At 52.6% G+C, this 25,598-nt stretch overlaps 1 protein-coding gene across 1 annotated transcript in view; it reads left to right on the top strand.

The window, feature by feature from the left end:
• ARL8A (ADP ribosylation factor like GTPase 8A) overlaps nt 1-20,588 on the top strand; it is a 37,772-nt gene extending 17,184 nt beyond the window's left edge. The window contains exons 2-7 of the mRNA XM_005309952.5: nt 10,274-10,354; nt 11,376-11,449; nt 14,136-14,229; nt 15,104-15,171; nt 17,397-17,467; nt 17,876-20,588. Coding sequence (XP_005310009.1) covers nt 10,274-10,354; nt 11,376-11,449; nt 14,136-14,229; nt 15,104-15,171; nt 17,397-17,467; nt 17,876-17,925 — 438 coding nt within the window. The 3' untranslated portion in view covers nt 17,926-20,588. The remainder of the gene's footprint in view (nt 1-10,273; nt 10,355-11,375; nt 11,450-14,135; nt 14,230-15,103; nt 15,172-17,396; nt 17,468-17,875) is intronic.
• Nucleotides 20,589-25,598: the final 5,010 nt, after the last annotated feature.

A 25,598-nucleotide genomic window follows, 5' to 3' on the forward strand; every position in this document is an offset into this window, starting at 1 on the left:
AGTCCCTGCCCTGAGGAGTTTAAAATCTAAATAGACAAGACAGACAGAGAGCAGGAGAGGAAAAAAATATCACCCCCCCCCCCCTTTTACCAATAAGGCAGAAAAATAAAGTGACTTGTCCCAGGTTACGTAAGGAGTTGTCAGATGCAGGGATTGAATCCAGATATCCAGAGTCCAAATGCAGTGCCCTAACCACAAGACCATCTTTCCTTTGTAAACTTGTATAGAATCCCCAAAGAGTCTGCCCTGCCTGTTGTTGGTAAACTCTGTGGAAGCAGAGCCAGCCACCAGTGCCAGGACTTGTGATGAATGTATTAGATGTTCAGGATTAGGGCTGCAGTCGGAGTTGCTGCTTTGCCGAGTTTCCAAGTTCTGTGGCAGAGGAGCACCTGATGACCTTTCACATGCCCTCCAGCCCAGACTGTTCATTTTTGCATGCTCGGGATTAGATGCCCTAAGCAGGTAGTTACTCTAGCTACTGCTTGTTATTAGGGTATGTTCACCCCTGAAATTTGAGAGTCCCTGATATTTAAAGACAAGTTAGTGGTGTTGGCTTGTAACCAATTGTGTAAGGCAGTAAGAGGTGGTGGTTTTTAAAAATGCAACAATTCTTAAAAGGGTTAGGAAGAAGTAGTAATCTCTTTACAAGGATTAGTTCTCCTTTTAAAAAAAAAAAGGAAATTCCCGGCCAAAACACGTGATGTGTGGAAGTTGTACCTTGATACCGTGCGGCTGGGGCTGCTCCGGCCGGCGCGGCTGGGGTTAACTGTTAGTGCGGGTTAACCGATAAGCATTAGTCTTATCGGTTAACCATTTACTATTTTACATCCCTAGTGCAGACGAGCCCACGAAGTAGAGACTAGAGGCCAGACGCTCTCCACTTTCATAAAAAGGGCCAGAGAGCCTATCATTTCACACTTCCCCTCTACACACAGTTCATGCAAGACCGTGTTCAGTACAGGGCATGTTATTCATCCTCCCAGTATTGGTCAGAGCATCCACACCATGTACAAAGAACTGTTGTCCCCTCTGAGCATACAGTTCATACCCCCTCTTCTTTCCACCCCCCATACTTGAGCCTGTCCTAAAATCCAGCCATCTCTGGGGTGAGACGCAGTGTCTGTCTGACAAACTCAGTAACAGTTTAGGATGGAAAAAGGGAGATAATCTGCACTTCAGACGACATGGGTAATTTATGGTTGGCAGAAGGTTCTGTGTAATTACTGCAGCTGGACTTTTTAGCCAGGACACCAAAGCAAATGTTCATTCTTGCTAATGGTGCCCTGGCATCTGTAGACAAGACAAGTGATTGGGAGCTTGTTTTAAGCTTGGTGCAGCAGCCTTTTGCTAAGGCATTTGAGTGGAGTGGGGGGAAGGGGTGAGAAAGAAAAGGCACTGGAGAGCTGTCGGGTGGGGTGCCAGTGACTTGCCGGGAGGTGGGAGGATACAACGGCAGGGAGCGAGGCAGCCACTGGCCCAGAAATTTCCTCTATTTCTGCTCAAGGAGGAGCTCCTTTCTGACGAAGGAGGAGGGGGACTCCGACAGAGCCAGTGTCTCACTCCTCTGCCCAGCTCTCCAGATCCATTGCACCTCCCAACCCCCCAAAGGGTGCAGAGAGTACAGTAGAACCTCAGAGTTACGAGCACCAGAGTTACGAACTGACCTCCATTCCTGAGGTGTTCGTAACTCTGAGGTTTTACCGTACTTGTCTTTGACAGACATTTCATGTATTCATCAAAGGTCTTCTCAAGGTTGTGTTTTGAAAACGTGACACTTCGGCAAAGCTCTAACTGAAACACTACCGGTTCACCGCAAATAGTGTTTGGAGGATCCCTGGGATGAGCGAGGGATTGCCAAAGACACCGCTGCTGTCTGGGAGCTTGGGAGTTTCAAAAAAGCAGAGCCAGCCCCTAAGGGTGGGGAAGTTGGGCAAAGGGGCCCTTTCATGCCCCTCCCATGCACTGCTGAGTCTGTCCCCTACACACACCAGCTCTGACCCACATGTCACTCCTCACAAAGACTCGTCTATGCAGTCTTCTATGGAATAGGGGTGCCTGGTGGCCATTCCTCCTCCACTCAGCTTCTGGGGATGCCCAGATGGGCCACCCCTCTCATCTTTGTGCTTTAGGGGGTCACTGCTTTCCCCAAATGAGAGTGAATATCTTTGCATGCTGGGCCCCAGGCGAGCCCTTGGATGAGAGGGCTTCTCTTTAAGGGAGTCTCTTGCCATATTTGCAAATCTGCAAAAAGGGAATTCCTGGGTCTAGGAGGCAGGTCTCCATGAGGGAGGATCTGTACTATCTATGGCAAAACCCTCCATCATGGGGAATTGCTACCTCTAGGGGACAGGTTCCTCTAGAACGTATAGAAGGCAGGGCCAGAGCTCAGCAGACTCATTGTGGCTGGCCCCGTTCCTGGCTCAGCTCTGCACTCCTCTCTGTAGAACCCGAATCAACTTCCAGTCACTCTTTAATTACACTAGATCCCCCTTTAGCCGAGCTTCCATTATCCGGCTCTCTGTATTAACAGAGCCACCAGCGTGGACACTGGATCGGTACAAAGCATTAAAACACAGCCCACGTCTTTATTGACAGCGTACACGAACCATTACTACTAGTAAAGAGTATGGTGCCAGTTTTTAAAAATGCAGAAATGATAAATTCAGGCAACTCCCAAATAGTACAGGATGGCTGCGGTTGCAACTTAAAATGATCATTTCTGCATTTTTAAAAACGAGTACTCTTTACTAGAAGTAATGGCTTGTGTACGCTGTCAATAAAGAAGGATGGTATGTTTTAATGCTTTTCCGGGAGGGGTCGGCTAGTTTAAAAGCAACTCCACATCTTAAAATAACGGATAGGTAACTCTTTGCCCATTCTCCAGTTTATCCAGGTTTTTTGATTATCCGATCTGGCCTTGGTGCCCATGAGATCAGATAAACGGGGTCCTGCTGTGTTGGATTTTGAAGCTGTTTTTGTGTATTGAACACTAACAGAGAACAGGGGAAGTTACCAATGGCAGCTTTAAATGGATTCTGCCCCAAGGGTTACCCCCCAGCTCTGAATAAAAAATAGTGGACCATTTTTGGGTGCGCTGTATCCTTGGAACCACTTGATCTAGTGGTTCCCAAAACTTACACCACTAACCCTATATCTGGACTAGAATAGCATGGGGCATTGCTTCTTATAACAGAGCTGCAGTAGTAAAAGGGTGTGGGAATGTTGCTTTTGCCTGGGATATTACTCCCCACTTTTCATGAATACCAGAATTTCTTTGAAAATATAAAAGAGGAAATAAAAAAGAAACTGCATCTATTGCAAAATCCTTGTGAGGAGGTTTGAAAACCCTCAAGATTTGCTAATATGCTATATCTAGAAAAGCCGATGGCTAAAAGCACTACATTTGTCTGATTGCAGAGTTACATAAATTGTCTTCACTGACAGTAAGATTTTGTGGTGTAGCTAGAGGCTACAAGCCCATAACTCCCCCTTCCCCCAGTTCAGATTAAAACCAGGAAAAGTTTTCGAATAGTGGCAGTTTTAAGATGCTAAATCACTGGAAATATATAACAGCAGTGGGTGAGCTCTTCTGCTGGACATATTAATTTCAAAGGGCTTGTGACATTCGGCAATCAAATGCTGAACAGTACAATGTTATTTCTAAAACAAGGACCTCAAGCAATCGAGCCCCTAGCCCTGTTCAGAGAGGGAGGGAAAGTGTGTATGTGTTTTGCTGCTTTCTAGTAAAATGTAGCAGGAGTTTTCTTTGTGCTTAACTAGCTCAGCAGGATGTAAAATCTTTCTTCAAGAGAGCCTGCTTCCTGACTCCCTTGTCATTAGTTCGAGTTAAATAGGTGCTAATGAAAACAAAATGGTTTTAATCAGTTGGACAAACTCCTTTCCCTGGTCAATTGTTTAGGTTCCCCTTGTTTGTTACCTGAACGGTGGTGGTGTCATTAATTTCCCATAGAGTCTTGAGAGAAACTGGGCCAGTAAGACTTAGATTCTAATTCAGAAAATAAGGAACAAAAACAACAGTATTTGCCGACCATCTTTATACAACCTTAAGAGGCAAAACAGGATGTGAACACCCATTTGATGTTGCAGTCCACCTTGAATTATTTGAGATGCACAATAGTGACAGGAAGCTTTGGAGGTGTACCCCAATTCCTTCATTTTCTGCGGCTTTCTGTGCTTGGGGAAGAGTGCATGGGATTACGAAATCCTAATGAAGGAAGCTGGAGAGTTCATTGGAGTAGGAATGGGCTACAGAGGCCCTTTCCTAGACCACCAGTTTAAATCTCGCACAGGTGTCTCGCGACTGAAAGGTGTAGTTTTCTGATGGCCTGTGTATAAAGAGTGGGTGTTCAGGCAAGTTCCCAGGGCATCTATCAGATGTGGCATTCGCTGGTCCTCTCACTGACCATCTCAGCAGAGGCTGAAGACAGAATGGGCCATGGAGACTGAACTATACTTCACCCACAAAGCAGTTGCTCCGTCTCGGGGTTAAGCACATGAGTGTGGGAGCCAGCACGGGGATGCTTGTGCTCCTGCTATTTGTGCTGTACCTGTTCCGTGGAGAGCAGCCGCTAGTCTTCCAGGTTGTCAATTCAGCACTAAAATATGCCCCCATCAATTAGAAAAAAGAAACTGTCTCTCCAGGGCACTGTTTTTCTGTACCCTCATCCAGAGAGCGCATCCTCAGAATTCAGCTAAAGCTAATGAGGAAGGTGAGCTCAGAAAATGTGATCAGAATGTCCAGAGGGGGAAAGCGTGAGACAAATGGGGCAACAACAGTGAGAGTGGCCCCATAGCCGAGGCACGTGGTAGGGAGGGAATAGAGGGGGAACGGTCAGTTGGATATAAGTCTGTCTGTCTGTCCATCTGAATCTCTGCCTCACTCATCTGTGGTATTGGAGCACTGTGGGACCATGGAGAGCCCGGAAATAAAAGTGGGAAAATGAGGTTGTATCCCTCCTCATTTATTTTTTAATCAAAGTATGGAGCAGCATTGGGATGGAGCCTCTGCTTTGTTTCTGCTGCAATGCCAGGGTAGGCAGTGGCTTCCTTGACAGTCAGCTGCCTCCCCCTCCTGCTGGGTCAGTCATGTAAGTAACTGGGAAAAACAGACAAGGGACTGATTGGCCTAGTGGTTTGTGCTCACCGCTGTGGCTGGAGGCCTGCTACAGTCAGGATTTTAGAGGTGTGGAATTTGCCACTCTGTTGCACTCCTGAATCTAATCCTTCGTTTAAAAAAAAAAAAATTGCTAGCACTGATGGTTGCGAAGAAAACCTTGTGAACGAAGTGTCATCTGGTGCAGTTCTGTCTGAGTCTGCAGACAACCTGAAACGATAGCTCTGAGATATGAATTGCATGTTAAGTAGAACACGCTGAATGCATGGGGATGGCGTAATGTTGAAATACATCAGGTGGGATACTGTATTGCTCATTCAGTTTCATATATAATTAAAAACCTACTTGAAGCAGGTGCGCCTGTCCATGAGCTGTATAAGGGGAAATGGGGTGCTCCAAACAACTGCACCATTTCAGTTCCCTCTCTCAGGGCTGGACCGTAGAAACAAAGATCCAGAACAAAGCAACCTAACACGCAGTGCTCTACAGGTTCCTATCCCTTTCCCCAAGGCCTTCCCCGCACTCCTAGCTAGCCCCTGAGAGGTCCAGCCCTGCCCTCGGTCTCTCATAAGAGGCAGAACAACTTACATGCAAGTTCCTTTAGGGCTTATGAGTAGAAACTGGCATATGACCTACAACTTTAAAGGGTCCATGGCACCCAAAGGTGCAGTGCCTGGTTACACCTACAGTTGAACAATGTAGATGTAGCTGTTGCAGGTGTAGAATGTACCTTCCGTGTAGCAGTGGGCAGACTGTCCTCTCCAGTCTCTTTCTCCTTAGACCAGCAGGGGGCAGAGAGTAGGGGACTTCACAGTGCTCAGACCTTTGGGCCCAACGAAGGAGCACTGGCTAAGGGGTGTCCGTATCCTGTCCTACCTGCAGCTGTAAAGATGGGGGCTGTGTCATAAGGACTTCCATAAAATGGAAATGGAGAATCCACAGGTCTCTGGCGTAGATACACAGGACCCATCCACCCCCCAATACAAAAATGGGCAAAGCTAAATTTCTAAACCTCCCCCAGTTTCGGTTTGTTCAATTTGAGGTGCCCAACTTAAGATAAGCTGGGACTGATTTTGAGAGGTGTCCAGCACCTGCAGTCCCCACTGACTTCACTTGGCATTTTGGCTGCTGACCACCTCAACGTGGCATCCAGAATCAGCGGCCACTTTTTAATCTGGCCTAAAACATCAGCGTTCTTTAAAGCAAAGGGTCAGTGCTGTCTGCGCCCAGCCAGAGCACAATTGGGGGTGGGGGGGTGGGGGGGGGAGGGAGGGAAATAATGGACCTGAGTCCCTACCTGCAGTACTCTGCTATTCCAGTCCTGGGTTTCCATGCTGCTCTGCTGGTGCATGCCATTTCTCACCCATAACACCCCCTGTACAGAAATGGAAAATCCATTTGTCACAGGGGAGTGGCCTCTGTAAATACCTTGCAAGTGGGTGGGGCCTAAAGAAAACTTATGCTCCACTGAAGTTTACTAATTTTTTTAAAAGAAATCTATGCCTCTCCATGGTTGTGACAGAAACCTTCCAAATCTGGTCTGAAGCCATGAAGCTAGACACATTCAGACTGGAAATAATTTTTTTAACAGTGGTAGTAAATTTTTAATACTGAGGGCAATTAATCGTTGGAATGATTCATCAGGGTTTGTGATAGTCTCCATCACTGGCCATTTTTAAATCGGGGTGGGCTGTTCTAAAAGATCTGCTCAATTTCAAACAGGAATTAATTCAAGAAAGACTTATGGCCTGTGTTATGCAGGAGATCAGACAAGGTGATTGCAGTGGTCCCGTCTGTCCTTAGAATCTAAGATGTCTTTCTGAGTCTGTGAAGGAGAGGGCTGCAGAGAGGACCCCTGGTACTTACTCCTTATAGGTTTGACAAGACCAGTCAATTTCAGTGCTGCTATTCAAGATCTATGGACAACATTGATGCTTCCAGAAATCCATGTAAATTTCATGCTGCTGCTGCTGCTTGGCAAATCTAGGATTAGTTGTGTGTAGGAGTTATTCAAGGGGAAGTAGAATCCAAAAAGAAATAAAAATTGAGGGTTGGGGAGGGGTAGAGTAGAATAGATCTTCCCCTCTCCCACTCCTTGCAATAGCCAGGAGTTGGGGGAGTAGCAAAGAGCTGTTCCCATCCCATGCTCACAGCAGTCAGGAGGCTTTGGTGGGAGCAGAAAAGATAGACAGCTGCTTCCAGTAGCTAAAGGGGCCAGAATTTCAAATTGATCAGATACCCACTGGCCAGAAGCTGATATGAAAGACGGAGCCTCCAGCCGGGATTGGAGGGCAGCACTCTTCCACAGCTGAAGGGATGTAGCAAAGATGGTGGTGCTGGATCTGTAACCATGAAGCTGCCCCTGGACAGGTCAGTCACACTTACCCTTCACTTATCTCTCTGGCTGGTAGGGAAACATTTTCAAGCCCTGCACTAGTTCTCGGGGGTTTGGCATATGAGAGCCCCCTAGTTTTATCCCAGGTAACTGGATTTAAACCGATTGATCTGTCTGGACAATTCCAGTCACGAGAGCAGATTTTCCCTAGAACGGTGACAAGATGCACAGGGTTCAGCAGAAATGGATTGAGAAGGTTAACAACTCTGATGGAGAAATCAGAAATTGCTTCGCGTGGGGCCCACTGTACTTTACATGCTCCAGAGTGGCAAATGCTCAGTGAGCGTGGCCAGAGGCTGCACACAGAACTGAAGGGGAGGGTCACTGCTGATATATCTGCCCTGCTGAGGGAGACTAGTGCACTGGCGGAGACAAAGCTTTGGTTTTGTGGTCTCGGTCCCTGGGTGCAGTCCATCTCATGCACTTGATTGCGGCCAACAAAAGCAACATTGATGCCAGGCCTATTAATAGCCTTTGTTTGGGGAGAGAGTGACCTACAAATGGGAAGTTTTCAAAGCCGCCGGTTTGGGATTGCAGGGCTAACTCCCCCAGGGTGCAGTGGTTTAATTCACCCATTTAGTCAACAGGCAGGAAACCTTAATTTAAATCCTCTATTTTAATCTTTTTTTAGTTGTTTTCCTAAAGAATGGTTGATTCTCATTGCTTGGCAGCCCATTAAAACATGTCAATTGGCAATTAAGTATAGCCTTTACACTAAATTTGGGGCTTCTTTTTGCTAATCAGGCGGATACACTAAATCTATCTGAATTTAAGTAATTGCATAGCTTAACATACATTTATTCAGATTCTTAATTTTTACATTTTTTTAATGTTAGGAATTGGTGAATGATACATTTATTATTTAATAGGTGATACTTTTTTTTTATTCATGATTTGCATCAAGCTGTACTTGGATGGAAATTGGAATTCAATTGAAAATGCAGAAAACTAGCATTTTACAATTATTTTCAATAGTTCAGCAAAACTACCTTAAATGTGCTGGATGCATATCAAAACATGTTTTGTATTTACAGCTAACTGATTTATTAAACAAAGTATTAGTGAACTGAAGAGAGTTTCTGGTCATCGCGTCTTTCAACCTTAGAACTAGTAGATCTCATCCTCTTGCACCTCATTTTATTCTTAGCTTGGAAGAGGAAAACAAACTTTCCTGCTGTTTCAACTCTCAGTTGGTTTCTTAACTTTGAACAAATTAGTCATTGAACTGAACTAGTTGAATAAGCTGAAATGAAGAAGAGATTCTCTCTGCATCTGCAGAAGAGGTTACTGCTGTCAAAAGCTGATTTAGCACTTCAACAAACTCTGGTTTCAGGGGCTTACCCAGTGACTTCCACTAGTTGAGTGGTTTAACTTCCTTTAAAACTTCAGCAGAAAATGCACACTGCTTGCATGTTTTTTATTTAAACTGTTTGAATAGATTGTAATAAGTTTAGGTCTTAACTTAGGTTGTAATAGGTTTTTTTTTTTTTTTTAATTGCAACTCTTTGAATTTGTTTTTTTTTGTGTTGCTGGAAACATAACAAGTAAGCATGACTTAATTATAGGAAGTTCTTGAATTTTTATAGACCCTTTCAACCCAGTTGGAGCCCCAAAGTTAGGGGTTAGACTGGAGGAAAATAGATGAGGGCGTTCTCCCACAATTCCCCCACTTGTGATGCCAAAATCAGTGGCCATTCACAGTAGATCAGGTTCTGAAGATCTGCACTTCTCCTTTATGTGCTTTCGTCAAAAGTGAAACAGTCTAACAGTGGTTGCATCTGAATATTCTTCCCTAGGCTTCAGAGTTAATAGCTCATGGAGCTATGTCCAGTTCTGGGTGTCATACGTTAGGAAAGATGTGGACAAATTGAAGAGAGTCTAGAGGAGAGCAGCAAAAATCATAAAAGGTTTATAAAGCTTGACCTGTGAGGAAAGGTTAAAAAAACTGGGCATGTTTAGTCTTGAGAAAAGAAAATTGAGGGGTGACCAGTTTACAAATATGTTAAGTGCTGTTATAAAGCAGACTGCGATCAATTGTTCTCCATGTCCGCTGAAGGTAGGACAAGAAGTAATACATTTAATCTGCAGCAAGGGAGATTTAGATTAAATAGTAGGGAAACTTTCTAACTCTAAGGGGAGTTAAGCTCTGGAACAGGCTTCCAAGGGAGGGTATAGAATCACCGTCACTGGAGGTTTTTAAGAAAGGTTGGACACACACTTGTCAGGGGTGGGCTAGGTTTACCTGGTTCTGCCTCAGCACACAGGGCAGGAGGACTTGATGACCTCTCAAGGTCCCTTCCAGCCTGACATTTCTATGATTCTATGAATAGCTGGCATTATAGCTACAAGCCAGTGCATATTGGCAGTAATGGCCCTGGCCTGTTATGAGTGGAGTTCCCCATGTGGGCCCAGAAGCATGCATCCCACTACCAGCTGCTGGGCAGTATCTGTTCTCTGTAGGATATCTGGTTCTGATTTGTGGTGTTTTTGCTTCTGGCATTAGCCATGACCTGGGGTGTGACCAAAGGAGGTAGAATATTTGGGGCATGTTCTAGGACAGTCCTTGCAGAGCATCTTGGTTCACCTCCAGCTAGGATTTAATAATAGCTGCAGTTAAGTCTTGTTCCACCGCAGTCTGCCCAGTGCCATCAGGCTGGGAAGTTTAGATGCTTTGTGCCGGCCTGAGGGTTTGCAGGTCCCCAGTCCCGTGATATGGCTGACTCAGTGTGGTTTGTTCCTTGCAGTCGGGGCAGTTCAATGAAGACATGATCCCAACGGTGGGCTTCAACATGAGGAAGATCACCAAGGGAAACGTCACCATAAAGGTAAGACATAGGCAGCTCCTCTTCAGTGGCTGTTGGAGGGGGAGACGGGGTGGGGAAAATCTAGAGATTCACAAGCTCTTGTGCAGCAGGTTATTGGGGTACAAATAATACTGACTAATGCTTCAGTCAGGAGACTTAAAAATAGACCTGCCTCCACACTAGTTTAGTCTGGAAGGTTTTAGATTGCTGCAGCTCCCCTAAAGGGGGGGTCAAGTATATTGGGATGCAAGTTATTCCAGGCTCCTGCAGTAAAGGGCTGCTGGCCAGGCTGCAGTAACATGGGATTTCCTGATGGCATTCATCCTGCTCTTGGTATTTCCCCAGGCTAGTGTGGGCCGGTAACTTTGTCCATGACAGAGACTGGACAGGTATTTTGCTGAGAAGGGAAGGGAGAGGCTGCGGGTCCTGGAAGGAGGAGCCCATTGGGCTGTGGAACTACAGTCCATGATTCATAACATTCGTGTCTCAGCAATCAGACAAAGAGCACTCTCTTTACCCCTCCACTCCTCCAGATGCACTTGGATGGAAAACCAGAAAATCTTGGGTTAGCCAGCACTTCCCAGCACTCCTTCACTATAAAGATTCTGTGCCTTTGGTTGCTGCTCATGCGTTTTGGGGACAAAATGTGGTCCTTGAAACATGTGAACTCTTCAGTGAGGGGGAAATTCCTCCATCATCCTAGCATGGCGAACACAGAGAGAACCCCCAGGCTCCGTGGGACACTGGGCCTTAGACCCCAGCCCTCGTAGGAAGTAGCTGTGAGTGGGCAGAACATTCTGGGTAATTGCATACAAACTGAGCAAGGCTCTGCACCCAGCTGTGCTTATGAATTCCACAAACCTGCCACCATGGAGCAAGGTGACACCTTGTGTAGGGCTCATCAACAGGGGGAGAAGGGGTAAGAGTTTGTGTAGCGGTGTGCAAAATCCATTTCAATTGGGCTCCAAGATCCACTTCTGCTTTTTGATGTGCCTTCTTCCCTGGTCCATGTGCTTCCTGACTCTGCCTCTCTTTCCCACAGCTCTGGGACATCGGCGGTCAGCCTCGTTTCCGTAGCATGTGGGAGCGATACTGCCGCGGAGTCAGTGCTATTGTGTAAGTACCCCCCCGCTGTGCTCACACTCTGTCGCAGACGTTCCAGGGCTGCTGAGCCTTTAATACAGCATGGGAAAGTATTAGTATTAGGCTCTCAAACAGTGTCTCTTGGTTGAGGGTTGGCAGGACCTTTCGGGCTGTGTCCAGTGGGTTTTGTGTTCGCCCAGGTTGAGCAATTTGCTAATCTCGGGTGCAGAGATCCTCTGCTGGGAATCAGGCCCCTCGCACTGAATTCAATCTTCCCAGCAGCTTGCCCAGTGCAGCCGGAGCCCTGGGAAGGGCTGGGCTGTGCTTTGGTACCCAGCATGAGGTGTAAGAGGTTCTGCTCCTGGGGATAGGAAGTCCTATGAATGTATCTGCTTAGTGCAGGAATCCCAGTGTTCTGGTGCTTTACCAGTCTCCCCAACCCACCACGGACTGGGGCCCTAGGTAGTAGAATTACTCTTGGGCGTGATGTCCAGAATAACAGGCTCGTGTGCTCCTGGCTGAAGATCGGTTGTCTTTGCTGATGCTACTAGATCTTTTTGTTCCAGAGGTGCTAGTCACTCATTTGAAGGGGGGCCTGGTGAAGGTGGACCGCCTAGCCTTGGGTGGCTCAGCTCATTTTGTAGGGTGGTCCTAGGGGACAGCGATAGGCAGCTGCTCTTCCTTCCCAAGGCCTCTTATGCTGCTTGGCAAATTCTGTATTTATGAGAAGCAGCAGCCTTCAATCAATCTTCATTCATGGTTGTAAACAAATTCCCTTTGCCTGAGTCTACCCCCCTTTTGTGGTCCTGCTTGTGAACATTTCGGGGCTTGAGTTTACAAAGCAGCACAGATGTTTCATATCAAATGCATGCAAACTGTACACCAGCAAGCCACAAACCAGAGTTATTCACAGATTGTAACACATGCTGTTGAGAATCTCAATCCACGTAAGATGTCTGTAAGCAGAAAGAGGTGTTCACTAAATGCAAGGACATCCATTATTTGCCCAACTCAAGTCCCCTAATCTCACCACGTTCGGTATCCTCATTTACGTGCGGCTGCTCGGAAGAGTTTGGTGACATGAGCTACGGTGTCATAAATATGCCGATGACATTCAGCTCCACCTCATTTCGTCAGACAGGGACGGAATAGACTCTTTGTTCTTCTGCCGTCTGGCCGAGACTGAGGCCTGGATGAAAGCCAGAGTTTAGCAGATTTAGACTCAGCCCAGATAAGGCAGTGGTGATACTGACTGGCACAGAGAAGCACTTTGAGGATCTGAGGAAATTTATAGTTTTTCCCTTAACTGAGGGTGTTTTATTAGTTGTTGTTTGGCTTGCAATCTCCAGGTCTAACCAGACACCGGTCTGCAGCTGGAGCCAGAAATGCCCTCTGTCACTTACGTCTGCCATTCCCTCTCTGATAGAACCTGCATCTATCATCAATGCATTGCTACTTCTAGGCTGGATTACTGCAACAAGCGCTGTCTGGGACTAACATCGAAGGCCACTTAGACACCACCCTTCCTGTGCTCTGCAACCCCCGCTGGGTTTTAGCAGGAACGGGGCAGTTGTTTGTCCCGTTGATGACGCTCCCAGATGCCTGGGAGGGGGTGATCTCCGTAGCAGGCTCTCCCTCTGGAGAAATGACTGAGCCCAGCCTGATCACATTTAGAACTTGATAGCTGTCATTTCTCTGTCTCCTGGCTGTAGACTCTCTGGCATTCAGCCCACTGGCTGGGCTTCCCCACCTCTGCGGTCAGCTATCTGGATGCTGGATGGGGTTATGGAGCACGGTGTATGCTGCTTTTCTGGGAAAAAGCACGGTGAAGTGCCCCCAGCCACCAGGGTGTTAGATGCTGCAGAAACGTTTATAAGAATCTAAAAGAGCAAGAGCCGCTTTCTGTAAGGCATCCAAACGCAGTGTGGTGTTCCCACGCCCACTGGCTTTTCAGCTACACTGATGCACAGTGTGACTGATGCTGCTGCACACGGTAAACTAAGGGTATGTCTGTGCTCCAGCTGTGCCACTGTAGCATCGATCCTTCCTACCTTGGTGGAAGGGGTTTTTCCATTGATGTAGTTAATCCACTTCTCTGAAAGGCTTGGCTGGATGGTCGGAAGAATCTTCCATGAACCCTAGCCATGTCTACACTGGGGGTTAGGGTGACTTAACTGCGGCGCTCGAGTCACAAAATGATTCACCCAGCCATCGCTCGGGTGATCTAATTTGTAAGTATAGGCAAGGCTGGGGTTGTCTCTGTAGCAGAAGACTCTGGGTGAGTCGAAGTTGTTTCTATGCCCATGAGGACTCCTGGCTCTCGGCAGGGGAAGGGTTAATGACTGGCTTTGCAGTCCTGAGGGATGGATGTGGATTGGCCCCCACAAGGACCCATCGGAGCTTTCCCAAAGGGTGCTAAGAGCCCAGAGGTGCCAAGGGAAGGGTGTGGGTCACTGACACGTGGTGAGTACCAGGGGACTAATCTGAAGCGCTTCAGAAAGAGAGCGGTAACTCCGATCTGCTTCATAGCGTAGATTTATACTGACCGGTCAGGAAGCTGGCCCAGTGGAGAGTAGCAGCTCTCTAAGGAGGCCTGAATACTTGGTAATGGAGAGAGGTGGTAGGGACTCTGGTTGTTTCGTGCTCCTCAGGCGGGATTCATTCAATCTTCCTTTTCCAGTGGCCCAGGCTCACTGATAATGTTCCTTCCCCATTCCAGGTACATGGTGGATGCTGCAGACCAGGAGAAGATCGAGGCTTCAAAGAACGAACTTCACAACCTGCTTGACAAGCCGCAGCTCCAAGGCATCCCTGTAAGCACTCTCCAGTCCTGGGACAGAGGGAGACAATGGGGAGCAGACAGATCTCATAGGCTGGTCCCCAGTCATTAGGGTGGGTGGTCTCTGGTTGCTTGGTCACACACGCTGCAAAGCAGATTCTGTGATAGCGTCTCACTCGTTCGTCTGTAGAAGTAACTTTGTGAGGTGATGCTCTCCAGGCTGGGGCTGGGCTGGAAGGTGACTTTTTTGGAAAGTTTGAGGAAGATCATGACCAACTTCCCATAATCCTACAGGCCATTAAACCCCCTGGTCCCATTGGTGGGCCCACCGGAAGCTCAGAAGTGACTGGACTGGAAGCAGTGAGTGTAGATAATGACCTGTCCATGGCCCATTGAGTGGGGATTATAAGTGACACACCCACTGAGCGTGCTCAAGAGGGAGAGCTGCCATTTGGAATGCAAGTCTTGTTTATGACATTGCAGTGAGGTTTTTGGCTGGGAAGTAGAGCTCAGATGTGCTGCTGGGGCAGTTTGCAAGACGTTAATTGTAATATCTTCACCCTGAGCTGGGGATTGATGCTTCAGAAATGCAGAGGGGGTGCAGCTCCATGCAGCACGTAAAGCACATGATCTCATTCCAAAAACCGCCTTAGTGGTTAGTATCCCCAGCAACTCCTCCACTCCAGCATATCCTGGGAGAGGAGCACTTGGGCAGCTGGCTTTCACTGGCTGGCAGGAATTCCCCGGGAGGCGGGGAGGTTTTGATTCCTTCACACCAACGAATTTTCTGTTAAAACTATAGTTAGGTTGCCAGACTCCCCATCCCTCCCCCGGCCTGGGCACAGTCAAAACTGGCTCGGTGTGGGTGTGGGACTGAGAATGCTGACACTGTCTTTTTCCCCCTACAGGTTCTAGTGCTTGGGAACAAGCGAGATCTCGTTGGTGCCTTGGATGAGAAAGAGCTTATTGAGAAGATGTAAGTACGGCTCACTGCCTCCCCTTCCGGCGGCAGGCATTGTCAGTCTGTCTCTGGCTGCGTGTGCCTCTCAGCAAAGGCTGGGGTGGGACTGTAACAGAGTTTGCTTAGCTGTTGCTTTGGGGACGCCAAGTCTCTGTGTATTGCTGAGTAGGATTCTCGGGGGTCTGATCCAGGTGGCTGCTAAGGGGTTAATGAAGGTGCCTGGTGCGTGGGATTGCGGGCGCTTCTCCCAGGGTGCTGGAGAGGCCTTCCCAGAGCAACAGCAGAAAGGGCTCCCCCACCATGGGGGCATTGCTCCCCAAAATGCCCCCATCTCTCCCTGTGCCTCCAACCCCATGGCTTCTCTGCCCCACTCCCTAAGACGTTCCCCCTCCACCAGCTCCCACCCTAACAACATGGCCATTGGGCGGCTGTAACCCTCTCCAGCATGTGCAGAGCCCTGGTCCCTTCCTGCTAGCTCACTGCTGGGGAGTTGCTCTGCGATGGCCTGTCAGCAGGAAGCGCTATTGGGAAAAGGAGCACAGGTTTCCAGCTCCGCCTGGGGATGCTTCTGCAATCCAGCAGCACACGGTACTGCCCCCTTACATGGGTCAGGGCCTGAAAGCCTTTTGGGCAGAGAAGTTTGTTCATCTCCACGATCCCTTCATGATAACAGAGCTGTGCCGAGGCTCCCCAGCCTGGGTCCTGCTGTGAAGCCATCGCATCCCATTTGTGACACCCCAGGCATTGGGGCAGGCTGGGCAGGCCCAAGCAAAGGCCCGTGCTGGGGGCGCTGGGAGGGGGGAACTGGCAGCCCAGACAGTGACCAGCGAGGCAGCTGGTTTGGGGAAACATGTCCTAGGTGCTCTGCTTTGCCCCTCTGCAGTAGCTTTTTCACTGTTACATGAGTGGTTTTTCTTTTGTATCTACACTTCTCCGTGCGCCACAGACCTGGGGAGGCCTCGTTACCCAGTGCCAGCAGCTGGAAAGGGGAGCCGAGGGCCCTGAGTTCTGTCCTGCCTCTGCCCCACACTCTCTGTATGACCTTGGGCAGGGCCTCAGCTGTAGAATGGGGCTAATCTCCAGTCTGTGTGGAGCTGAGGTGCCCTTGGTTGAAAGTTGCTATGTCAGGGTGAAGATGGTCATTTTGCTTGAGCTTTTCTCAGCCTAGGCCACATGGTGGCACCAGAGACACATCTTGACGCTTACTGCAGTCCAAGGGTGAGTCTACACTGCACAATTAACCTGGGTGATTGACACCCGAGTCTGAGCCCCCAGGTTAGCCTGGCAAAGCCCTACCCACTTCATTGTGTCTGCACTCCCCCGTGCTGAGCCGCTCGAGGCTTCCTTCCCAGTCCATTACAGGAGGTGTTGTGGGATGGGCCCTGGAGGTCACGCAGCATGTAAGTGGTTTTTGCCTGCGTCCTCACTGCAAAGTGGGCAGGTTCCAGCCCAAGGTAAAGCACAGCCTTGGCTCTAACCCCGCCCCCCCAACCCGGTCAGCTAGCCTGGGCTTAAGGCACCTGCAAATCCAGGTCCGAGGTGTTTGTATTGTGTAGCGGTGGGGGTAAGAGCCTGGGTTAACCTCAGCGAAGACGTACCCTTAGACTCCTGCAGCCCGAGTGGTAGGAGAGCATTTCCACAGGCTCCCACCTTGGGACACAGCACAGCCAAGGAGCTCTTTGCAAACAGCCGGCGAAGTCCTTCAAAGGCTCCGCTGCTCTGTCGATGGGGCTGGAGCCAGGGCCGTGGCACACAGCCCTCCTGTGCCCGCTGCCGTGGTAGTAATACTTCTAGTACTGGTTTGGTTTTGGAGGATCTTAAGCATTTGATAACGGTGGGTCACTCTTGTCCCCTTTCCAGTGGGGATGCTAATGCAGAGAGGGGACGTGCTGGCTGAGTCTGGCTTGGTGCCGTGGGTAGGGCCCTGATTCTTGTCTCCTGTATGGTTGTGGAACGAGCTGTAAGAGCTGCTGGGTAATACACAGCCCGCCCAGTGGGCTCATGGTTGGGGGCCTTGTTCCATTTGTCAAGAAGCTTTTATTTTCGGTTCTTTCATTGCTGCAAGACTGTTGACCAGCCTCATCCTGAGCCAGCAGCACTAGAAGGTTATAGCAGGGGCCTCCGAGGGTGGCCCCAAATGGAAGGGACTCTGCTCCCCCTGAGCCCTTGACCTAGGCTGACCGGAGCAGCTGGAGTCTGCACTGATCAGTCTGCGCTCTCACGGCTCCATCTCTCCACAGGAACCTGTCTGCCATCCAAGATCGAGAGATTTGTTGCTATTCCATCTCCTGCAAAGAAAAGGACAACATTGGTGAGTGCTGGGCCGTGGTCTGCAGGGAGCCGGAGGGAGGGGACAAGCTGGGCTCAGTTGGGAAACACCTGCAGTTTCAGGTATTCTGGCTCCGAAGCCCATTAAGCTCATGATGAGGCAAATGGGGCAGAAGTGTCATTTCTCAGCTCTTAGTGGCCTACACTCCCCATCCCAAAGGCAGGTGTGGGCAGTGCCCAAGGAGCTGTGCCCAAGGTTTCCAGGCTGTGGGGGACACTGCCCCAGAGTAGTGGCTGAAATGCAGCAGTGAACAGCTGTTAGAGAAGGTGCCAGTCTCTGAGCCCCCAGGGAGACCCCACCGACCCCTTCCCCTGAGCCCCACATTGGAGAGGGTGGTGGAGGGGGCTCTCTGCCCTTTGCGGGCGGTAACTCTGTGTGTTGCCTTTGCAGACATCACCCTACAGTGGCTTATTCAGCACTCAAAGTCCAGGAGAAGCTGAGAGCCCTGGGACCGCGCCTCGGAGCGGGGAAGATGCCATTGTCCAAGCCCCCTTCTCTGTCCCCTGCTCTCTGTCCCTCTCTCTCCATCTCTCTCTCTAGATGGGTATTTTTAGGGGACCCCAGGCTCTGCTCCTGCTGAGACGGAGCTCCTGTTTTTATTGTAAAGAAGCTGTCGGACTCCTCTGTCTCTCTCCCCCTCTCGTTTTGGCACTGTTCTGTTGTGGTCGATGTGTATACAGTATATATATATATATGTATATATATATTTTAATTTAAGCAATTACGCTGTTACTAAACTGGGCCCCGTGACCTGTAGAAGTGCTGGAGGTGGTTGAGCCCCCAAGGCAGTATTGGGAGGGTGGCGTGGGAGCGGAGCGGCTTGACTGGGCCATTCCATGCTGAACGCAGGCTCCCATGGGGGTGTCCCTCCAACCCTGAGGTCCTTGGGCCCCTCTGGTATCTTCACTAGGTCCGGTTCCCCCTCCTTTCCCCCCCCCCAAGCCTCTGGAGCTCCCGCTGCCCCATGCCCACCCCCATTTTCCGTGTTACATGTGGACACGGCCCTGGGGGGCAGGGCAATGGGGGTGTTTGAGGCCAGCAGTCTTGACCAGGCTGTGGGGAGTCAGTGCTGTGCCCGTCTGCAGAGCTACCCCTCCTGCCCCTAGCCCTCTGCCCTTTCCTCAGGCACTCGGCCTTGCAATCCCATGCTCAGGCAGGGATTGGGCACTGGCTGGGAGGGGCAGGGGCAACTCTCTCCCTCCCTATCCTCTCCCCTTCCTGCAACCCAGGCCCCAAAGTCTCCACAAGTGACTCACTCCTGCCCGTTCCCCTGGCTGTGGAGGAAGGTGGGAGCACTCTGCCATTCCCCCAGGTTGCTTTGGGGGTTCTCCAGCTCCTTAGAAGCTCTCTGGGTGGGACGAGCTGTGCAACATGGGGGTGAGCTGGTACCTGCGGGCCAGTGACCAGCGCCTGGGGAATGCTCTCTGTGCCCAGAGCTGTAGCACCTGCTGACCCAGGTCGTGCCCAGGCCCATGCAGAGGGGTGATGTGCAGCACGCACTCACCTGCCCTCTTGTGACCTGTGCCATTGGCTCTGCCGTGGGGCCAGGCCCCCCTTTGCTTAGTGGAGGGGTCATCGCTGTTGCAATTGCTGTAGAACTGAAGCCAAGGACAAAGTTCTGGGGAAGGTCCTTCCCCTTCCCTCCCCCCCCTCCCCCGCTCCTGAGTCCGGGAGCAGGGTTCCCCTCCTGCTGCAGCCCAGCACGGGGGTGTCTGCCCCAGTTCATGTGCATGTCTCATACCCGGGAGATCAGGGGCTCAGGCTCTGGGGAGCCAGAGATGGGAAAACCCCTTCTGGTCTCGTCCATCTCCGTGGGCCCAGGGTGGGATTGTGCCCTGCAGAGGAGCTCTCCACCTTGGCTTCTGGGTTTAGGGGCAGGGCTCTCCCTTCCCCAAGAGGGTCCCTGTGTTGAAGACTGGCAGCCAAGAGACCCCCACCCCACCTCTTGTGAGTTCAGGAGGATTAGATATCTCTGCTCCCCCCCAGTCTGGAAGTGAGGGGGGCTTGCCCTGTGCTCCAAGTTCCGGCGGTGGGGCTTCCTTATGCCCACCCCCTACGGTGCTGGGTGTGGGCTCCCCCTTGCTTGACGTGCTGCTCCCTGCCATTCCAGTGGTGTGCATGTTGGGAGGAGGGCTGGCCCTTGGGGAGGGGTGCAGCAGGAGGGGCATGTCTGGCTGACCACAGTCTCAGCACAGCAGAGCTGCTCTGAAAGGTGCCAGGGCTGCTGAGCAAAGCGCCCCGGGCCTGTGTTCCCAACCCAGGGCTGTTCACTCAGGGCTCTCGTGGACTAGAAACAAGCTGGCTGGCTGTGTCAGACTGCTGCCCCCACCTCTGTCCCAGCCCAGAGGGGGCACAGCCGGGAGTGTTGGCACAGGAGCATGTCGAGGGGGTGTTGACCTCTCCTACTACGCAGGGGCCAGAGGAAAGGCCTGTCTCAGTGGAACAGCGGGGCTGATGGGCCGTGTGTGATGTCAAGGTGGAATTCCCTGCCCTCTACAGCCCAGGCTCCAAGCCTTGCTCCTAGGTCTCCTCTCCAGCCTTGGCGGGGAGGGGAAGTGCCAGCCAGGCCTGGAAGGAGGGGAAAGGAGCCCCAGTTTGCTCCAGCCCATGTGATTTCTGTCCTGTGCTGGAGCCTGCTCTCCTTGCAGTGGAGATGGCCCGGAGCAGGCTGGGGGTGAAGTGATGGGATCTTGGGAAGGGCTGTGAGCCTGCTGCTGTGCCCAGCCTGCCTCTTTCTGCCTGAGGGCGGCTGCCTGTAATCCAGGCACAGCCATGTCCCGCCCTGTCCAGTGTGTCAGCTCAGGGGTGGCTGAGAGCCTTGGGCTCCCTCCCCAGACCCCCACTCTGCACAGAGCCGCTCCCGGGGGCGGGGGGGGGGGGTGTCCAGCCTGCTTTGTTCTCCTCTCTTCTCGTTTTCGCAGAATTGCACAAGGAGCCATTTCCATGGTTTATTTAATGAATTGTAAAGTGGTGTCATTATTCCTTTTTTAGGAGAGATTTTTTTGGCTCATATTGACCTTCTCTGGTGGGAAATGATTCTTGTAACTGTACCATTTTTTTTTTTTGGCCTCCTAATCATAATAAATTAACAGTTTTGTGTTTGGGGGAGTGTTTGCTGTGGTCTCATTTCCTCTCCTCATCTCCCCAGCCTGGCAGTGGTCTCAGCACATGGTCCAGCTGCCAGGGCAGACTCACTGCCTTGCACAGTTAGGGCAGTGCCCAAGAGAGCCCTGGTTTATTGCCTGAGGGCGAGAGCAGCTGGGGGGTGTCATTCGGAGCAGTCCCCCTCCCCTCCCCAGCATACCCCACTAGACTTAACCCCTTCAGGCCCATAATTACATTAGCAGCTGAAGCATCAGTTGTGTGGCAGTGTCAGCTCTTCCTGCTGGGGTAGAGATGACTGAGAAGGTGGAGGGGAAGCGACGTCTCCCAGTGCCGGAGCTGGAGGGTGGTAGCACTCACCTCCCCCCCCTGCTGCTCTCCAGCGGCTCCACGCCATCCTCCTCAGGTTCACCTGTTCTCGCTGCATGGTGCTCCGCCTGTGACGGTGGCTGTTGATGCTGCAGGCACAAACCTTGCTTTTGTGCCAGGGAAAGGACATTTAGCTGGGCAGAAGCTTTAGCTGGCTGCTTCTGGGGCGGTGAGACAAAGCCCTCAGCTTACGGCAGCTCCCTTTCCTTAGCTTTGTTGACAGTGGGCCGTGCCCTGCTATGGGTCTGGGCTGTGGTGGGTGGAACACCTCTACCTCCAGCTCCCTCCCCCTGCTCTGCTCGCCCTCCAGCATGCAGGACAACTCCTTGCCCTTTGCAGACTTCTCAGGGCCCAGCACTTGCTTTGCACTATGTCCTGCCTGTCTGGTTTGGGTAAGCCCTACGGGCCGGGCCAGGGCTGGCTCCCAGCAGTGGGAGTGGGATATGCTTCTTTAAAAGCAGCCTTGCTGCCAGCCAACCAGCCCTGGGCTGAGTGTGCCCTCGTGCCCCTCCTGTGCTCCTTTCCCTGGGCTGCTGGCCTTTCTGGGCCTATTTCAGAGGCTCTGAGTAAGTGTTGGCAAGGTGCCCAGTGCTGCTGCAAGAAACTCAAGCTCCCACGGGCCCCCTTTCAGCACATCCCGTCCTGGATTAGTGCAGTGAAGGCACCTCCCGGGGTGCAGGGAGGGGCAGAGCAGGCTGGGCGCCAGCGCCAGCCACTCCAGCAAGTCTCGGGAGACGCCAAATGCAGCCCTCAAGGCCGGCACTAGGGGAAGCTTTTCCCACAGTTGAAAGGCGGGGCTGGTGTGGTGTGCTCCTGGCTCTGTGGATGCCCAGGGCCCACCTATGCCCTTGTGTACCTGACCCTCCGCATGACAGCAAGGCAGCCTGCCCCTGCCCTGTTGCACACCTGGAATTTCAGCAGCAGGTGTTGGCCTGGGGGGCAGATCACCAGGGCGGGAGCTGCCCCGAGCTATGAGGGCGTAGAACTAGCATTGCCCCAGCCTGCTAGGCTGGGAATGTTTCTGCTGCAGGCTACTTCCCCCTCTTGCTCTGAGCTGTGTGCGCTCCAGCGGCCTGGCTGTTCCCTACTAGCACCAACCCAGGATCCTGCTCCACAGCAGTTGCCTCCTTCCGCTTGGCCAGGGCCTGGCACAGCCTCGTGCCCCCCTCTTACATGTGGCTCACGGCCTAGGCACTGGGCTGGCTGCCAGCAATGAAGGAGCCGGGTGGTTTGCTGACAGAAGCCCCCCAAAGGCAAACGTGCCACATTCTACCTGGTGACCAGAACAGGGCAGCTCCCCCTGCTGCTAACGTGTGGGAGGGGCTCACTTTTGGTGGGGGGGGGGAGGGGAGTTCATTTGCGTGCAGAGGGGTTGGCAGTGGGACTGTACCATGGGGGGAGACCCTCTAGTGAGGGAAGACCAGGGCCCCTTTCTGCTATGGGAGGGAGTGAGCCTGTTGAGTGGAGTTGGGCCCAAGAGGCTGGTGGAGCGAGGGGGGGGGGAGGCCAAGGAGCACGAGACCCCCCCCCCCCAATAGGGGTGACCCCTGACTGCCCTACGTGGGGTGGGCTGGGCATGAGCTCCCAATGCTGCTGAGTGCAATGCTCCAACCCCCTCCTAGTGCCAGGCAAAGCCAGGGCCAGGGATCCTGTCCCCTCTGGCATGGGGGGCCCCTTGCTCAGGCAGGGGCACTTCCACTGCCAGCTCATTACCGCTGTGTGAAGGAGCCCATCTCCCCTCTCCTGCCGCACTGGCTTTGGCCACTCTGTTCTCCATCCTACCCCTGGGGCCATTCGTGGGTGGTGGGCTGGGGCAGCTGCCCCCCTGCGCCAGGGGCCCCACAAGCTACTTTCAACCCTGTTTGTACACTGGGAGCCATCCTGGCCTCCGGCTGCCCCTCCCCGGCTCGCTTTTCTCAGCACCCGCCAGCCAGCCAGGCTCCCAAACAAGACCTGCATTGTTCCCCCTGGCCCCAGATCAGGACAAACCAGCACAGAATGAGCCACAGAAAGGCAGCTCCCCCCACCCTGCAGCCCTCGTCCAGCATGCGAGTCACTGCAGCCCCCAGTCAGCTGGGGAGCCCCCCCAGCTAGGAACGCACCAGGCCATGGTGTGTGGGAAGGACTGTCCGGTCCAGTGGCTCCACTCCTGCACCATCGCTCCCATGCACGAGCCCCATGGGGCCTACTCCTCCAGCACATCACCAGGGCAGGGAAGGGAGTGAGGGGGCTGCGGAAGGGCGGCCCCCCCAGGCTTCCATCACCTTCCCCCACATGCCATGCAAGGGCTGGGATGCTTGGCTAGCGACTCCCATGGCAGATACAACCAGGCAGCTGCAGCTTGGCTCTGCATGTGGATGCTTCCCCCGCCCCCCTTCTCTATCCATGTAGGCATTTACCCTGTGCTCATCACACCCCCATGGCCCCCCCATTTCCATGGCTGCCTCCACTCCCCCTGCTTCCCCTAGAGTCACGTTTTACTGCCCTGAGCTGATGTTGGTTGCAGAGGCCAGGGTCTGAAACCTCTATCATCTCTCTCTCCACCTCCCCCCCCCCACACACACACTTAGGCCGATTAGGGTGTGCTGGGCTGATTGATGGCCCCTCGAATGCCAGGGCTGCCCCCCGCCTGCACAGCCAAAGGAGCGAGCGGCCCAGCCCGCCAGCGAGTGCTGGTCTCCTTGGGAGCTAGCAGGCATGCCTGGTTGCCAGCGGGACCTGGCGCGTTTACTGAGTGGGGGGTTGGGGGGGCAGTCTTCATGCTCCCTAAACAAAGATCGGGGCTTTTGTCTCCATGGCAACAGGCCCAAGGAAACTGGTGGGTGTCAATCCTTGGACAAAGCCCTCGCTGAGCTCCTGGCGCTTAGCAACCACCTCCCTTGCCCCGTGGCATTTCACTGGGCTGGGGGTGGCCGCCGAAGCGCAAGAACAAGGATCTTTAACATCCCTGAGCAACTGGGGCCAGGAGGCTGAGGTGGGGATGGGCAGCAAACCCAAAGCCGAGCCTGTCGGCGAGGCCCGGGCCACGGGCCTGCATCCCCAGCCAGTGCAGCCGAGCCACCAGGACAGACCAGCTGGGCCCATTCACCTGCTGCTTGTCCCGCTGCTGTCTAGAGATCAAGCAGGTCACGGGACCATGTCCTCCATTGCCTGGCCTGGGCGCAGATGCGCCATGTGGCAACAGAGGCCAGTTTTCTAGTCCATCAGTCTCTCGTTCACGCCACCTGAGCTGTGATTTCTCCAGCCCTGGCAGGCTTTCCTGGCCGCTGAAGGGTGTGATCAGTGACAGCCTCTCACACAACAGGATCCTGGGACAGAGCGAAAGCAGGGGGCTAGGGAGGGGGTGTTCCCTGAGCTGCTTTGGCGAAGCGGCCAGTGCTACCAGTGACTGGCACAAGCGTCATCGTGCTGGCCCATCCCGAAGCCGGTGCTGGAGACGCCGCAGGCTCTGGGGTGATGGCTGTAAAACACTGGGGTAATGAGCCCTTTGCACTTGGAGCGTTCTCGGCCTGAGATCTCAAAGCGCTGGGTAAGCTGCAAGGCCTCGGGCTCCATCATGCCAACCCTCAACCTGCTCTGGACTGGACTTCTCCCAGGATGGGCTGATTTCTCACACACCCTGGTTCAGACATGCCATGAGAACAGCCTCACTCAGAGTGGCCATAGCTGTCCTGATGGAAACCAGGGAGCTGGGCAGCATGACCCTGATGCAGCAGTTCTCCCAGCGCCTGAGCTCAGGCTGATCTGGGGGTGAGGTTTTAGGCTGGTTCTCCGTGCGGCTGACCCAGCTTCCCTGCCAGTGCAGGGCAAGAGGCCAAAACTCCCCTCACCGGGGAAGCCAGTAATGCAAACCTGGGAACCCCACCCTGGGAGCCCCATCCTGCAAAGGGTGGTGCTGTAGGGGTTCAGAACCAGGGGTGAGGGAACTGTGGCCCTGTGCCCTGTGTCACGCTGCTCGGGGTGGAGCTGGGAGTCACTTGTAACCTGGGGGCATTGCCTTGCTGGTGTGCGTGCATGGGGGGGCTTGCCCGGGTCTGGCCAGCGGGCTCAGAGAGCATGTGCATGAGGGGAATGCAAGCAAAGAATGACTTTCGGGGTCACAGTTTCTCCCCCCTGCCTGGGCACGGGGATGGATTCTTGCCCATTTAAGGATATTCAGAGGAGTTTCTTTGCACATTGGTTCTTCTCAGCTGCCAGGGAGCTGGTGGACCCAGAGCTGGGTTTGCTTCCCGCCCCCTCCGGCTGCTGGGTGCACAGAATGCCTGCTTTGTGGGCACATGCGCTGGGCCCTGGCTGCTGTTGGCTCCTTTCTGCTTCACAAAAGGCCCAGGTGCCATGTGAAGGCCACAGCCAGCAGAAGGGGGTTCTCTGTGTCGGTGCCAAGGGGGGAGCTGTGCCAGGCTCCCCGATGGGCTGAGACCCTGAGCTTGTGCCCTACTCTCCTCCCCACCCCCACTGGCAGCAGCCTTCTGTGTAAGACCAGGGCTCCTCAGGACTCCAGCCAGCCAGCATCTGCAGAGGAGCAGCTGGGCTGGGGGCTGCGCTTTGACCCAAGCTCGATGGGCCTTTGCACCTAACGCTGTGCCCCTCTGGGGATCTTCATGGGCGTGACTGCTCCAGCAGCCCCACCCCTAAGGCCAGC

The sequence above is a fragment of the Chrysemys picta genome, chromosome 4, assembly GCF_011386835.1.
Source record: "Chrysemys picta bellii isolate R12L10 chromosome 4, ASM1138683v2, whole genome shotgun sequence".
Lineage (NCBI taxonomy): Eukaryota > Metazoa > Chordata > Testudines > Emydidae > Chrysemys > Chrysemys picta.